At 40.3% G+C, this 17876-nt stretch overlaps 1 protein-coding gene across 4 annotated transcripts in view; it reads right to left on the reverse strand.

Annotated features, from left to right (window-relative positions):
* The window catches only part of kank1a (KN motif and ankyrin repeat domains 1a), a 76671-nt gene that overhangs the window by 13310 nt on the left and 45485 nt on the right, over positions 1-17876 (reverse strand). For all 4 annotated transcript variants that reach the window (XM_073860854.1, XM_073860851.1, XM_073860853.1 and 1 more), the window contains one exon: positions 973-3624. In XM_073860854.1, coding sequence (XP_073716955.1) covers positions 973-3624 — 2652 coding nt within the window. The remainder of the gene's footprint in view (positions 1-972; positions 3625-17876) is intronic.

Below are 17876 nucleotides of genomic sequence, written 5' to 3' on the forward strand. Positions count from 1 at the left end.
TTATAATGTGCAAATATGTATGAATCTGAACCCTATTCAAAATTGCAAGCAGTTAATAAAAGTGTCTAATATGGGGAATTGTTTATAGAGGAGCTTATTCTAGAGCCAAATAGATTTATAGCAAATATGGAAACACTAAAATCTTGGCAGCAGGTTTGAATGACCATCTGCCACATTCACCTGAAGTGCATGTATAAAGTCTTTCACACCTACAGAGTATCAGTAAAAGTTACTTTAAACTTCATAACATTCCATAGGAACTTTTATTTAATGGAAAATCTAAAAAAACACATGGGATCCCTTTTAGGAGTTAACTGACAAGTTGATGCTTAATATAAACCTAAATGCTTTTTTAAAAATATCATACCTTTATATTACAGATAATTAGCAAATAACAGTAGGATGTGTTACTAAATGAATAAGTGAAACATATTCCCAGCTCCTACACTGGGAAATGGATACAGATATTTAAATAAGTTTATACTCATTATTATTATTCTTAAAATATTAACCATCAAATCCATGCATACTTTCATGTTTCTATGAATAAATTTCAGGCAGCTATAATTCTTTAAACAAAGCTTCTGTCTATTACATAACCCTGTGGACTTATGAATCAGCATCGGCAAAGACGACAACTGGTCATTTAGCACAAGCTGCTGCTTTCCAAAAGAGATGACCTCACTTTTGGATTATATCCAAAGCCCCCATGCATTTTTTCAGGGTCAGCTTGTATCCGACATCATTATAGTCACAAACCCACAGTGCAACCAGTGTCCTGTCCCTATCCCTTTACCATACCCAGCGGGAACAGACATGTGGTTTGTAAATATAGCAACCTGGAATATTGCAGTACCATATTTATAGTAAACATTCAACATATCTGTCCCTCTACCTGTATGCAATTAAATTTTTTATGATTTGAAAAGTCTGCTCAGTTTAGCATATAGGATCATCGAAAACATGACTAACCTTTCAAGGCATTGCCTCCTGAGTCCTCCTGCTGCCTCAGAAGGTCCATGCTGCGGAGCTCTTCAACACTTCCATACTTCATAACAGAATTGATGGATGATAGCGTAGTAACTAGCTCACTGTTGATGGAGCTAAACTGGTATTGTTGAGGTGGACCAAATGCATCTGCCAGCTCACTGTAATTCTGGGCAAGCAATGTCTGCTGTTCCTGCAAAAGCTTTTGGACCCTCTCTATGTAATGATCAAGTCCAACACCGGACATAGCCTGTGGCTGAAGGGGCTCTGCTGATGACGCGGATGCAACGGAAACACTCTTGGGTACTTGGGTCTCTGCAGGAGTCTGAAAAGGGCCACAGGCAATGTTCCTCGTCTTTAGCCCAACTAAGAAATTTTCATGTACGCTTGTGTGACCAACGCCAGTCTCCTTAGTTCTGCATGATAACATCCTGTCAAGCACACCCTCTTCCGATGTTGTACCTACTGAAATGGAACGTGTTTTTAATGTGGTCGGCGCATCTTTTACAAGACCATCACCAATGGCAATGGTACGAGTCTCTATTGGCACTGTGCTTATTTGTTTGTCTTTTGAATATGATTCAGTGGTCGTGCAGGAATCAGTAAGGAATATCTTTTCTGTATTAGTTAACTTGTTTGTTTTCTCAATTACTACAGTGTTCGTGTACTGAGATGCACACATAGGTAGGACCATGATTCCCAGGTCAGTTTTGTGTACTTCATCAGTTGCTATACTCCGAGTTACCACCTCCGTAATGGGCTTGACTATTACATCCACCGAACAATCTCCACATCCAATAGACCTGAACTCCTTGGCCTGTTCAGCCTCTGTTTTGCAAAGTCCTAAACCTTCAGCAGTTAACTCCGTGTTTACCCCCATTTCACATACATTCAATTCCACTCCCACACTCTGGTTGCACATCACAACCTGCCTGCCAACACATTGCTCTTTAACCTCAACACGTTCTTGTACGATCCACCGATCCATTGGCAACTCTGGACCCAAAGCAACATTCCTTGCATCTGGTCTGCATGTAATGCCTACTGCATTCATTTGTGGAACATTATTAGTGCAGGCGTCACTAAACTCAACATGATTGCCCACGCCTTGGCTCTGTGTAGACACTCTGGCTTCCACTGAAGTGCTGTACATTTCTGGCCTTGCCATCAAACCTTTATCTGCTTTTTTTCTCGATCCAGCCACTTGAAGCTGAAGCTTCAGTTTTCCCATTTCCATTTGGTGGGTGGTCTCCTTAAGCTGAACCTCCAATCTGTAGATCTTTTCTTTGAGAGCTTCAATGGTCTGGTGTTGCATCTCAATCTCGGCTTCTACTTCACTGCTCATGCCTAGCATGGCTTCAGTCACCCCGACTCCAGTGCTCTTGACCTCCTGCTCAGTCCCCACAGCCACATCTCTACTCCTCTCAGGTGACTTACGATAGACCACCACATTGTTCATGTTCTCATCAGTTCCAACACCAATAGACTTGCTCGCACGACTCCACTGCTGGGCATTTTGGATAGTTTTTTGCTCGGTCTGGTGTGAGCTGTGAATCAAATCCTCACTATTGTCCTGGATCTTCCTCTCTAAAGCCTCCACCTCAGCTGTCAGTTGTCTAAACTCTTGTAGCCTTTGAGAGCTCTGCTCTGTGTTCTCGAACTCATCAATGTGGAGCTCAGAGCCTGTCTGAAGCTGGGTCAGTGGTTCATACTGATCAGCACAGCCGACGCTGTAGGAACGCTTTCTGAAACCCCCACCCAAACCCTGTCCAGCAAGCTTTGAGTTCTTCATTTGGGACACCAGTTGCCTCTTCTCTTCTTGCAAGACTGAGATCTTGACCTGAAGGATTGGAATGGCCTTTACTTGCTCCTCAAGTTCTTTAAGGCGCTTTAGGGCCACAACCATCTGTTCTCGAATGTGCTGGAGGTGCAGGGGACTAACATTGCTCACTGGTGTGGTCACGCCTGAGCTGAGAGGGCTATAGCGGATTGAACTGCCCATGGAGGATGTTAAGTAGAGGTTATATTCGCCATTGCCTAGATGTCCATTAGGTTGCAAAGAGTGAGAGCTGGGTGAAAACTGGCCTGGCCCATATGAGCCACTGTAAGAGGACAGGGAGCTGGAAGAGCCCATCCCTCCAAAGCTGGCCAGTCGCCTACGTGGAGGCTCACTAGCTGGTGGCTGCATCAGGAGGCGCTCCTGCTCCAGACGTCTTCGAGTCTCCATTAGTGTTTTCTCCACCTGGGGGTTATGGCGAAGAAGGCGGGGAGATGGCGGTGGCAGTAGCTGCTTGGTCTCAGGGACGTTCACGAAGGCTTGTTGAGCTTCATGGACTTCGGCAGTATGGCCAGGCGGGGCTACCTGGTTCCGGGGTGTGTAGTAGACGGGTGACTGTTTACTCTCATCGCTGTTGGAAGAGGACAAGGAGTCGGTCGAAGTCCACTCAGTCTGGCCACTGCAACTGCTCTGTGGTGGTGGTGGCACCGACCTGACTACCTTTGGCTTTCGCTGAATGTTTAGCTTCTTGATGGTGTTGCCCCTCTCAATATCATCCACATACTTCAGAAAGTCCAAGTCTAGTTGATAACCATATGGGGTTTCCAAACAGTATGGGTCCTTCTCATCGTCGTCTTTTTCTGTTGAAACAACAGATGATGGGAATCATTAAATGGTTAGAATTAAATCAACGCATCCTGTAATCTAATTATGACATTTGGAGCATCAAAGTTTGATTTCACTCTCCTTTCAATCTTGAGCCTAGACTTGCTCAGTCAATATTTAAGATATCAAGGATATATATTTTTACATAGGATGATTTTATAAAGAAAAATATGTCACCAAAATAACTTTAGCTGGGTTTTTACAGCCAGGATGACACATGATTCTCCAAATTCACAAATTTATAAAAAGTTTAAGAACTTTGACAGGATTTTTGTGTCCATATTTTTTAAAATTCTATGCAAAGCTATAGTAAACAACTGTGATGTGACCCAAAATGTGATCATCACATTAGGAAAGCCAAAGAGTGTGAGTGTTAGAAATTCCATCACAAATAGCTAAGATTTTCAGAGATCAGCCAAAATGTTATCTACCAACTCTTAGCTAATTTTTCATCTATCCATAATATTAATTGTCCCCAATCATGCATTCAATGTAACATCATGACAAAACAAACTCCATGTGTTTGCTGAGTATTTACAAGGGGAGGGGAGGTGGGGGGTGGGGTTAAAGGGAAACATGGAGAACAAATATTTCCTTCTAACCAAAGGTCTATTTGGTTCAATGCGATTGGCAACACTGTAAACAATTCACTCTTTCACTGCCTAGCAGACGAGAAATGCCTCGTCAGAGGTGCAAAATTCAAATGGTTTCTTTTAAACCAGACGCCAAGGAACATCCATCAATACATCTTAAATCACAGTCCAAATTCCACAGCAGAGAGAGAATTCCTGCCTCACGGACGGATTAACTCTCTGGAAGCCGAGACACTTTCAGATCATTTCCAGAGCAGACAGAGTAAATTAAGCATGCAAACTATTAAAAATTTATCTTATTAAAGAGAAATATTAAAAAGGCATTAAAGTTTACTTGCCCATGTAATACTCTGTCAAAATGTGACTCCTGAAGACTTCAAATAGATTTAACTGAAAGATTTAAACAACATAATCCCTCATTGTTCAAGCGTCACTTACCCCAACTCAAACAGCAGAGTTCATACAGCGGCGCATGTTCCCTCACAGGCCGACATTAAGTTTTGTAACTAGAACAAGCTGCAGTCAGCCTCCGCTCGCTCACTGAGCGCTTTCTCAACCTTCACTCCATAAGGGGAAAAAAATTCCACTATTGGTGTAAACTTAGCCCAGCCTGCGATAGGCTAACAGTCTCAACCAATCACGCAGCACACACGCAGTCTTACTTCTCTCAGTGCGTTCTTTAAACACTAGACAAACAGTAGACCCTTTAAAAACTGCTTACACTTTCCAAGCATGTTTCTGTTATACTAACGAACAAACTAAACCAGCTACATAATAAAAGGTTCAATAGCTTGTGTGTATATGACGGTAGTGTACTTTATACAGGCTTGCCAGTAAAGAGATAAAAATAGAGTTAAGTAGACATTTCCTGAATTCTTTTCAGCAATAATAAATAACATCTTGCACAGTTAGTTTACCTAGTAGATAACTGGATAAATTATGATTTACATACTCAAAACATACAAAAGGTTTTTATTCTTCATTTAGCTAAACAACATTCAATCAACAGGACTGACAAAACCTCTTCGACCGTATTTGCGTGGCAACAATTACTTGCTTGTTAAGCATGCCAACTTGCTACGCTGACCATAGCAAGAACTCAACAGCACTGTCACGAAAAGGGAGACCGGCTTGTCTGGTACAAGGAGCAGTTAAATGCTGACTTCACTGTATGTGAACGCGGGGGATTGTCAACCTGTGACACTGAATGGACAAATGAGAAGACAGTGTGAGCTCCAAGAATAATCCACATACACTCTCATTTAAGAGTCTAAAATTACACAGCCGTCAGACACAAAAACACCTCTGAGGATCTTCACAATAAAATAGCTATGCTACAGGCAACTGGATGAAGCAAACTTGCTCTATTCTTCATTCTGTCTTACATTGACTGGTTAGCTACATTGGCTATAGTTATATAAAAAAAACACTTTACTTTTTTTTTCTTATTTCTAATTTTTGTGAAAATGTAACCTTGATATCTTTAATATTGACTCAATAAGGTCATGTCAAAGATTAAAATCAATGAATAACATCAAACTTTGTTAGATGGATTAGCCTGGATTTCACAGGGTTACGTAATATTACATATTTGTACTTTGTTAAATTCTAAAAATTGTTAAAGGATTAGTCCATTTGAAAAAAAAAAACGCAGAAAATTTACTCATCACCATGTCATCCAAAATGTTTATGTCTTTCTTTGTTTAGTCGAGAAGAAATTATGTTTTTTGAGGAAAACATTCCAGGATTTTTCTAATTTTAATGGACTTTAATGAACACCAACACGTAACACTTTTAATGCGGTTTAAAATTGCAGTTTTAACAGAGTTTCAAAAGACTCTAAACGATCCCAAAGAGGCATAAGGGTCTTATCTAGCGAAACAATTGTCATTTTTGACAAGGAAAATAAAAAAATATGCACTTTTAAACCACAACTTCTCGTCTAGCTCTGGTCCTGTGACGCGCCAGCGCGACCTCACGTAATTGTGTAATGCCATGGAAAGGTCACGTGTTACATATATGAAACGCACATTTGCAGACCATTTTAAACAAAAAACTGAAACATTAATTAGTATCATTGGACATAAAACAACATCGAACGGTCCCCTTAACCACACTTGTAAACACTGGAGCGTAATTTTGCATAAGTCCTCCGTGACCTCTTGACGTGATGATGTATTGCGTAAGACCACGCTAGCACGTCACATGCCTGGAGATAGACGAGAAGTTGTGGTTTAAAAGTGCATATTTTTTATTTTTCATGTCAAAAATGACACTCGTTTCGCTAGATAAGACCCTTATGCCTCGTTTGGGATCGTTTAGAGTCTTTTGAAGCTCCGTTGAACTGCAATTTTAAACTGCATTAAAACTGTTACGTGTTGGGGTGCATTAAAGGGATAGTTCACTTTAAAATGAAAATCATGTCATCATTTACCTCATGTTGTTTTAAACCTGTATGAATTTCTTTTTTCTTATGAACACAAAAGAAGATATTTTGAGAAATGATGGTAAACATACAGCAGTAAGTGACCATTGACTTCCATAGTAGGAAAAAAATATTTTGGAAGTATTGTGATAAATGACTAAGAAAATATTTGATAAATGATGGTAATTATACAGTTGAAGGTACCCATTAAATTCTGTCATTTTTTTATTCCTACTATGGAAGTCTATGAAAAATGAAAATTCATACAGGTTTAGAACAACATGAGGGTGAGTAAATGATGGCAGAATTGTCATTTTAAAGTGAACTATCCCTTTAAAATGAGGAAAATCCTGGAATGTTTTCCTCAAAAAACATAATTTCTTCTCGACTGAACAAAGAAAGACATCAACATTTTGCATGACATGGTGGTGAGTAAATTATCTGGATTTTTTTTAAGAAAATGGACTAATCCTTTAATCCTCTCCTGTATGTTGTATTGGCTGTGGTTTCATACTTCTAGGTTGGCTTTGACCACAGACACTCCTGAAATATTTTTACTGCATTGTAAAATCTGACAGTCTAAAACTAAAATTAAGGGTAGTGACCAATAAAAGAAGAGAGACACAGTAAACACACATTATAAGCAGGTGGACTAACAAACATGACACATGATGTCTGTTGTCACCATGCTATTTGTGGACAGAAAGAGCTAAATGAGCTCCACACAAATGGTGTGTGTAAAAAAACTAGGGGTGTAACGGTTCTCGGTAAAGAATCAAATCGTCCCGTTATCCTCTCACGGTTCGGCACACACGTGCACCGCTATGCACCGTGTTTGATTGAGCACGCATTTCAAATATAGTTTGGTAAAAAAAAACAATGCATAAAACTGCTAATGTATGGTTCTGAATACGCTCTGTGTGTGTTTACATGAGAGTACCCGTCCAATCATCTCGTAGTATGCAAATCTGTTGCCAACCTTACGGTTCCTCCTCACGTGGTAAATCTATATTTTTTGTTCACACATAGCGCTAACCGGTAAATTACTGGTAATCTTACAACCTCTCTTACTGGTAAATTGGCAGCACTGATTTACCAGAAAGGTTCTGTTCACACATGACCTGTTAACTGCAATTTACCAGTAAATTACCATTAAAGACTGTATTTGTGTAAGGGACTATTGTCTGTTTGTAAAATAGGGGCATTTTGGACATGCTATAATAAATGATCTGTGGGGTATTTTGAGTTGAAACCTCACAGACACATTCTGGGCACACCTGAGACTTATATTACACTGTGTAAAAAGGCCATAAATTTTTGCTGTTAAAACAATCCATATTAACAAAACCATAAATAAAAGCATTTTTATCCTACATACAGGGTGGCCTTCACTCACTGCCTTAACAGGTTAAAAAAAACACAAGAAAGGTGTGACTATGGATCAAGGAATGTGTGTGGTTTCTGTTGGAAAACCATAAAGGGATATTTCTCATAAAGGGATATATGCAGCATCAAGTTTATAGAGCGTTTAAATAATTTTCACTTGCATTTGCCAACCAGCAGGATGGTGTGAGTTTACACAGTCAAAATCTTGAGCAAAATGTAAAATTAGTGTCATGTCAACATCTAAAAATAGATGCCCACAGACAGCCCAGCTCTGAGACATTCCACACTTCCTGCCGTTTCTGCACTGCCTACAATGAAAGAGGTGGACAAAGTACAAAAAATACAGTCCTTGGGTACGTCACAAATCACATACTTCTGTGTTATAGCATTTATGATATAAAATGCATGTAGTCGGTTCACGCTCCAAAATGCCGCAAGAGGTAGTACACGTCGCAGACCTAAGAGTGATGCACTTTTTCAATCCTAAAAGAAATTGTGAACCATTGAACACTTGAACTCAAGGGTCGGAACTTTCCCCGCATAGCAAAAGGGGTCAGAACACGTGTTAAAGTTAGTGGCAATACATTGTCTGCATATAAATCATAATTTATTTTAACCAGAAACTATGAAATGTTTTAGTGTTGTTATAAACATGAAGTGTTTACCACACTACAGTACGCTTCTAAAATATATACACTAGATAGCATAATAAGCATAGTATAGAACCTATACTATTGTGGATCATAATCTTTAAGTTTAAAAGGTCACATCTTATCTACTGTGTCTAACAAAAGCTGTCTGAAGGCTCATCAGCATAAGGCTGCTAAATATCTCCATGCTCAAGATTAAATTACAGCTATCAGATAAAAGTGCTGTTTTGCAAACACAGGGGACCCACAGGGCAAAGAGGATTGCGTTAGACCCCATTTATTACAACATAATCTGTAGAAATCACAGATTTGTAAGCAACCTCAAACAAGAGAATGTGTTAAATCTGTTTGGCTTTGATGCCATATTAAACTTTATATCAGCAAGAAAATAAAATGCACTTTACAACAATTTTACCCGAATAAGGAGCTTTTTGAAATGTTATAGTTTTACAGCATATGCCAGCCATTTCTTAAACCTACTTAAACTCAGCCAATCCCTATGATCCATTAACAAAAAAACTTTAAAAGAACATTAGATTTTTATTTGTCATTAGGTGTCATTGTCATGTTTTTGATGTGTTATACATTATTACCACTTTAATGTACTATTTGGTGACTAAAGTAGGTAAAAATGTTTTTTAAAACTCGCTTTAAACTCAAAGTAATTTAGTAAATACAGTAAATAATTAAATTACCGTAAAACTTCAAATAATAGCCGAGTACCAAATAGACGCCTGTCTCTTTTAGACGCCTGGTGTGACGACAGGTTTGGGTAAATAAACGCCTGTCTCAAATAAAGGCCTGGTCTGTTTTTTAGTTTCGGGTTGCATTGAATCTTCTAAAACCCGTCAGATAGTCTGTTTAAGACAGTTCTATGGTGCAGATTGAACACGCTAAAGTTTTTTTTGCTTACTGGTAGATGTCACGTGACAGACGCAGTCGTTCCTTTACTCATTACTATGACAACACAACAAGCTTCGTCGCCAGGATTGAGGTGATGATGACAGTAGCGAAGTGGCAATCTGGAGAGTCAGGACTTTTCCCGGTGGGCCGGTAGTGTTTTGGGGCCGCTGATAATAGCCGGGCTTTCAGTCTTTTGTCATGCATGCACTCCCGCCACACATTGTATTTCTCACGCGGAAACACTATTTATCATATTTAATATGCTGCAGCGCCTAAAATGTATCTGGCCACACTGCTCTCTCTCTCTATCAAGCCCGTCTTCCCTAGAGTTCTAGTCGAGCGAGCCAATACAAAAAAAAGAAAGAGGCTACACAATAGCCAATCAGAAAATAGCACTGTTGTATCTGGGTAAGATTTCACGCAACAACCAATAAAAAAACATATCATTGTTTGCTTTATTTATACTGCCAATAATTTAAGACTGTTGTTATTACACAAACTAATTTGTTAAACACATTCAAATTAAAAATAAAACTTAATATGTGGTAACCTCCTGCTGTCATGCTGGAACAATTAAATTAAAAGCCTGTCTCTTATAGGCGCCTGTCTCTTTTAGACGCCTGGTGTGATGATAGGTTTGGGAAAATAAAAGCCCGGGCTATTATTTGAAGTTTTACGGTATTTATAAGTGAGATTATAATAACAATACTCGAACAAACTAACAAAGCAGTGTTTCCCATACATTGATTTACTCGTGGCGGACCGCTACGAAATCAACACTGGCTGCCAAAAATAGATTTTTCATGATTCCCATTTACATTTATATTTTACGGTTTAAAAACTTCTCAATTCATTGTTGCAAGCGCCCAGCGCACCCCCTCCCTTTCTCTTATGTTGAGTGCAGCGCGCGCATCTCTCTCACATAACAGTGAAAAAACGTGGCAGTGTTTTCAATGTCCGTTCCTTCGTATAGTTTGTCAGTAAAATCTGTGATTCTTTTTCGCGTAAATGGCAACAGAGAAGACGGCTGATCGAGTTAATCATGACTTGATGAAAAGTTAGCATTAGTGTTTCCCACACACACACACACGTTCTCTCCCTCTCTATAATGCGGTATGCCTACGCACGTGTTTTGTAGTAACTTTGTGTAACAGTTACTGTGTATTCTCTCATATTTCGGAATTTGCACCGAATTGTCTGCACTATACACGACAATAAAACTCACATTCAAAATAAAAAAGGGCTCATAACAAGACATTGATGAGAACAGCAACAGCAGTAAGGCTTCAGTTTAAATGTATGGTGATTTTGTCAGACGATGTCGCATTTATAAATCAGAATTTTAGCAGCAGTTGGGTTAAACACGGAGGTGTTACTGGGTCGTGTTTAGTAACTATTTTATAGTCTACTCATTTTATGTCTGACAACAGAATTGATAATATGTAAAAATTGCATTCAGTTGTGTTAAAATGCAATATAATGTGACAGACCAAAGAGTAGAAGTGAAACTTATTTCAGGTGCCAACACTCGATCAAACGCAAATGCGTGATGACGCACATATATGCAAATTAGCGTGTAACGTCATCACCGCCACAAGTCTCTCAATATCCTGTGGGAAACACTGCAAACCATGTGCAGGAAGTCTCCAACACCAGAAACACAGACAGAAGTCTGCAAGCCGAGGGTGACGCTTGTAAACGTGGATTCATATACATGGAACATGTCACTAGCTATGTTTCCATCCACCTATTTTTATATGCATTTTTAAGATAATAAAAAACACTGGATGGAAACACCAAGATGTGAACAAATAAAAAAGAATTTGCATAAAAACTTAACATAATAAAGCATAGTCAGCTCAATTTAATATTCAATAAGAAAATCTGTGCCTGAACTATGATAAAAACGCATAAAAAAGTAATGCGACTTTGCGTATTGGACGGCATAAGTGGACCAACCATTACAAAACTCATTGCACACTGCACAGCATCTAAAATGTGGTTTTGGAAGTTCAGAATAGATCTCAATGTATCTCAATGGTTTGGTAATATTACTTTACAGGACTGTCTTACTTGACTGTTAACTGAAAAAGCAGGAATCCACATCCAAAAGCAGGTAACATGTGCCTTTCTTGCAGTGTTAATTTTGGCATCAAATTCTGATTTAGTCTTAGTCTTTTGAATAACACACCATTTAGTTTTAGTCTTATTTTAGTCTGTACTGCTCTCCTTGTGTGTTTCCATATGCGTGAACACAATTTAGCAGCAAGCCAAACTCCCTTTAAATAAAGACTGGAGTCAGGGTGTAGTTTTCAAAATAAACTCCTGATGTTTACTCCAATATGCTTCAAAGGAGAATGAAACTATCAAAAACAATACACAAATAAAGTGCTTTTAGTAAACAGAATGTAAAATATATACACAATATACAGGCTAACAGAGCAGCGTTACCAGTTAAGCAATTGGTGTATAAAACAACACTTAATTATTACCAATATAGCATAGAAAATAAAGAAAATATCCTCAATTTACACATTTTACAAAAATTACTTACTGACAATGCTTTCGAAGGCATAAACATTAAAGAAAACTTAAGCAGCAGTCACATGGAGCTTACTGTCTGAGAGAGTTGAGCAAACTGAAACTAAAATGGCTGCTCCCTTGCTTAGTCAGGTAATTTTCAAAATTAAAGTCCCGATTAAGAAACTGAAAACACTTGTTCCAATGAACATAACACTCCCCGCCTGACATCTATAAAGATGTCATCTATAACCAACTGTTTTCTTATTTTCTGAGCAGGAGAATGACTTCAGATATAGGCCTCAAGAAAGTTTTGCTGGACCCTTCTTTAGTCACTTTAAGTTCAACTTTTCGAACCTTTCCATCTTGACCAGGGAAAACACTTGTGACAAGTGCCATAGGCCATTCATTTCGAGCTACTTGATTGTCCTTTAGTAGTACTATGTCACCTTCCCGGATGTTTGGGTATGGATCCTGCCATTTGTGACGAACTTGCAGTGTTTGCAGATATTCCTGTTTCCAGCGACACCAGAATTGGTTGGCTAGGCTCTGTACTTGCCGCCATTGGCGTTTGTAGATGTCCTTTTCGGAGAAGTTTCCTGCCGGAGGCGGAGAACCTGCTTTTTGTGTTAAGAGCATCGATGGGGTAAGTATCAAGGGTGAGTCTGCATCCATACAAACAGGTACTAGAGGTCTACTGTTGATAATGGCTGCCACTTCCGCCATAAGTGTACAAAGCACTTCATCAGAGAGGTTGGATTGTCCTTCCCGCATCAGCATTGAGTCAAGAATTCTACGAGCCAGTCCAATCATTCTCTCCCATGCGCCTCCCATATGGGAGTAGTTTGGTGGGTTGAAAGCCCATGTGCATCCTTCGTTATTGATGTATCTTTGCACTTTTGTTTCTTGAACTACTTTGTGGAATTCAAGCTCGTTGCAAGCACCAATGAAGTTGGTTCCACAGTCAGATTGCAGTTGTTTTGCAGGGCCACGGATCGCGAAAAACCTGCGAAGTGCATTAATACAACTTGAAGAGTCCATAGACATAATGACTTCAATGTGAACCGCACGGGTGCTCATGCAGGTAAAAAGTACTGCCCAGCGTTTACTGAGAGCTTGACCTCCTCTTGTGCGGCGAGCTACCACTGTCCAAGGGCCAAAGACATCTAAGCCAGTGTAAGTAAAGGGTGGTGACACACTAAGTCGTTCTGGTGGCAAATCTGACATTTTCTGCATTTCTAGTTTACCACGAAGTTTACGGCAAGTTACACATGCATGAAGAATACTGCTTATACATCTCTTGCCTCCAATAAGCCATAAACCAGCGGCACGAATAGCCCCCTCTGTGAATATGCGGCCTTGGTGCTCCACACGTTCATGGTAGTGCTTTATGAGTAACTTAGAAACGTGATGCTTGCCAGGTAAGATGACTGGGTTTTTTTCAGGGTAGCTTACATCTGCAAGTTTTAATCTGCCTCCGACTCGGAGTAGGCCATCTTCATCTAAGAAAGGATTCAGCTTTGAGATTGGAACTTTGCTGCTTATGTTTCCTCCCTTAGAGAGTGTTTCTATGTCCTTGCTGAACGACTCCTTTTGCACAGAGTGGATTATCACATTCTTGGCTTTTAACAGCTCACTTACAGTGTGTGCTTGTGAACAAAGGTGCCAACCGCTGCATGTGTTGGATTCATTGGAAGATCTAAAAGAGCAAGCTACATGGATAAGCGATGCAATGGCTCTTTGTAATGATTTCCAAGAGGAGAATCTCTGAAATCTGTCCGAGGTGAGTTGTTTATCCTTCATTCCTGTGATACAAGCTGTCACAATTGGCCTGATTTCTGTATCTGAATCTGGGTCCACAAGTGCAAAATTGTCTGTCATAATGAAGTCATCTTCATGTGGCTTATGCAAGAATGCCGGACCTGTAAACCAGTTAGATTTCACGAGTTGAGATGCATGGATGGACCTGGAAGCAATGTCAGCAGGATTGTGCTCTGTGGGTATGTATCGCCACTGCTTTGGTTCTGAAAATTGTCTGATTCTCTGTACTCTGTTGTGGACATACACGTAGAAACGTTTAGTTTCGTTATAGATATAGCCGAGTACAATTTTGCTATCACAGTAGAACATGGGTCTTCAACCGGGGGTCCGCGGCCCCCAGGGGGTCCGCGACGGAACTGCAGGGGGTCCGCCAAATGATGTTTGACCACAAGCTATATTTTGCTAAAAACGTAAAATATATGTACAAAAAAAGTTACATGTCCCCTTTAAGTTGTGCACGTGCGTGGCCGCAAAGGCGCGCGTTCAGTTTAGCAAGCGGACCAAAATAAAATATCTGAAGATTATAATGTACACTCAGGAAGCAGCAGTAGTGACAGAAAAGGCATCATAAAACAGGTACATTTTATAGGCATGTGTGTCTTTCTTTCAGAAAGTTATTTTAGAATCAGTGCAACATGTCTCATCTAAGTTATATTTCTGAACTTGGACGGCTGTTTCACGCGGTTCAGATTTAAAGCGCTAACTCAACAGGCAAATGACACCACATCGCGTTTGCATTATAAACTTTGACAAAACTATCACTCGCATTTAAAAATGAATGAAACGCGCACCGTGATGGTGCTTTGTGCAAGATTCATAGTCAGGTTGAAATCCGCCTCTCAAAAAGTTGCCCCAAAGACTCGAGATGCGCGCGGACTCAATGCATGATTTCTCCTGAGTCTGATATGAAGCTATGCAGAAAATAAACCCTGCGTTACTCAAACTCGTGACAATGACGATACACGAGAAAGGCAACAAACCTCTGAATTATAAAGTAGCACAACCTCTATCCCCACCAGAATAGAGAGTATTTGTGCCATTCACCATGATCAGTCATCTTTATAAACTGAAAGCCCAGGTTCAGGTAAATTCACAGTAAAATGAAAATCTATTACACTGCAAATACCTTAAAATAATATTATACTATTATTATATTCATATTTATATTATTATTATATTAATATAAAAACTAAATCTTATTTAACAAAAAAAAATGCATGTACAACAACAGCATAATAGTGTAATTGTACTGTCTTAATATAGTATGGCTGTGTGACAATATGGTTTGTTTCTATTTATAAAACAGTTCCAGTATTTATAAAACAGTTCCAGTCCTTGATTCTGATTGGTCAATAGTTGTACTTTACTCCACTTTGCGTTGCGCCTAATACGAAAAGGCAGCCTCTCGTACCTTACTGATTACTTAAATATCAGTTTTACACATTTAGTATCAGGGGGTCCCTGCTCCATGCCTCTCTCATCTAAGGGGTCCCCGACCCAAAAAACGTTGAAGACCCCTGCAGTAGAAGGTAATAGCATCCGGTTTGAAGTCAATCTCTTGAACAATGAGTTCTGCTACCTCCACTGCTAAGACTGCTGCACAAAGCTCTAATCGGGGTATGGTAGGCTGGTTTTTTGGCGTCAATTTTGCTTTCCCTAAGACGAAGCCAATGCTGATCTGTCCATCTCCATCTACTGCCCTGAGATAAGCTACAGCTCCGATGGCTTTTGTCGACGCATCAGAGAAAACACAGATTTCTTTGTGATTTGCTTCTGAATGAGAGTTGGGTGTGTAAGGACGAGGAATGTGAAGGTTTTGCAAGTCTTTCAATGAATGTCTCCATGTTTCCCACTCACCACGTTTCTCTTGTGGCAGTGGTTCATCCCAGTCTATTTCTTCAATGGATAGCTCTCTGAGTAAAAACCTCCCCTGTATAGTGACAGGAGCCACAAGACCGAGAGGATCGAAGAGACTGTTGATTATGGATAGGACACCACGGCGTGTGAATGGTTTGTCGTTGACTGATACTTTAAACGTAAATGTGTCAGTCGCAGTTTCCCAATTCAGACCAAGGCTGCGTTGTGTAGGCATAGTTGTTCCGCTGAGATTGAGGTCTTGGATTTCTTTTGCATGATCTTCAGTTGGGAATGCTTTTAGTACACGAAGACTGTTGGATACAATTTTGTGCAGCCGCAGGTTTGATTCAGAGAGGGATGCTTGTGTCCTCTTCAGTAGGTCTATCGCTTCCTGTTCAGTTGGCAAGGAAATTAATGCATCATCCACATAGAATCCACGTTCCACAAAGTGTCTGGTGTCAGGACCGTGTTGCGGCGCACCCTTCTCTGCTGATCGTCTTAGGCAGTAAATTGCTACTGCCGGGGAAGGGCTGTTGCCAAACACGTGGACTTTCATCCTGTATTCAACAATGTCCTTGTTAAGGTCATTATCGCGGTACCATAGGAAGCGTAGGTAGTCTCTATGATCTTCTCTCACAACAAAACAGTGAAACATTTGTTGTATGTCTGCCATCACTGCTACACACTCTTTCCTGAAACGCATCAAGACACCAATGAGGCTGTTATTAAGGTCTGGTCCAGTGAGGAGTACATTATTGAGAGAGATGCCTTCATGCTGTGCGCTGGAGTCAAATACTACCCTGATCTGATCAGGTTTTTTGGGATGATAGACTCCGAATAGTGGTAAGTACCAGCATTCTTTTCCCTTTGGTAGTGGAGCTGCAAGTTCTGCATGGTCACTGTCGAATAGTTTTTGCATGAAGGTTGCAAACTGTTCTTTCATATCTGGCTTCCTCTCTAGTGTACGTCGCAAGGAAGAGAGGCGGCTTAAAGCTTGTTCTCGGTTGATGGAAAGCACGGGCCGGGGAGACCTAAAGGGGAGAGGGGCCACCCAACTGTGGGAATTATCCTGGAAAGCGTCTTTCTCCATAATCTTTAGAAAGACTTCATCCTCGATGGAGAGTGCAGACTTATTGTCATTCTCTGATCTTATAAATAGAGTCTGGCCAAGATTTACTTTGTTCATGTTCCAGTGGGTTTCAAAGTCATGAGCTGTATGCAGAGCTGTTAAGTTGCTGGTGATCTTTTCTTTAATGTGTACGTGACTCGTACAAGGAATAAACAGTGAGGGTCTTTCATTTTCTAGGATGTTTGTCTTGAAACTGGAAACACTGGGCTTGTGCACGTCTCCTAAGCATACTTCCCCAACCAAAACCCATCCTAGGTCCAGTTTTTGACCAAATGGTGTGTTGTTTGGGCCATTAATTTGTTTCCTCACTTTGTGAACTCTGAGCATGTCTCGTCCGAGCAGTAGGAGGATGTGGGCTTCAGGATCCAGAGCTGGAATTTCAGATGCAATATGCTTGAGGTGAGGTTGATGGAGAGCGGCTTCGGGTGTCGGAATTTCGTCGCGGTTGTTGGGTATTTCATCACATTCAATTAGTGTTGGAAGAGCAAAACTAATTCCACCGTTTGCTGCTTCAATCCGATAGCCATTTGCTTTTCTTCCTGAACACTCAATCAACCCTGCACATGTCTTTAAGCTGTAAGGCGATGCTATGCTATTGATGTTGAATATGTCAAAAAATCTTGATCTGGCTAGAGATCTGTTGCTCTGATCGTCAAGCATAGCATACATCTTTACCGCATTCTCAGGATGACCTTCGGGGAACACATTGACGAGGCAGATTTTGGAACAAGATTTTGTGGATAGGCCGTGACAAACTTCAGTGCAAAGGGAGCTCACTTCTTGTGTCGTTGGAATTTCTCCTGCATCCTCCCCGCCATGCTGTAATGAATGACTTTGGGTTTTTGGTGTCCATGAGGGTGGACCAGGATGCAGAGCTGAGTTGTGACTGTCACTGTTGCATTCATCACACTTTAGAATGACTTTGCAATCACGAGCGAAGTGT

Source organism: Misgurnus anguillicaudatus, chromosome 22 (assembly GCF_027580225.2).
Source record: "Misgurnus anguillicaudatus chromosome 22, ASM2758022v2, whole genome shotgun sequence".
NCBI classification, from domain to species: domain Eukaryota; kingdom Metazoa; phylum Chordata; class Actinopteri; order Cypriniformes; family Cobitidae; genus Misgurnus; species Misgurnus anguillicaudatus.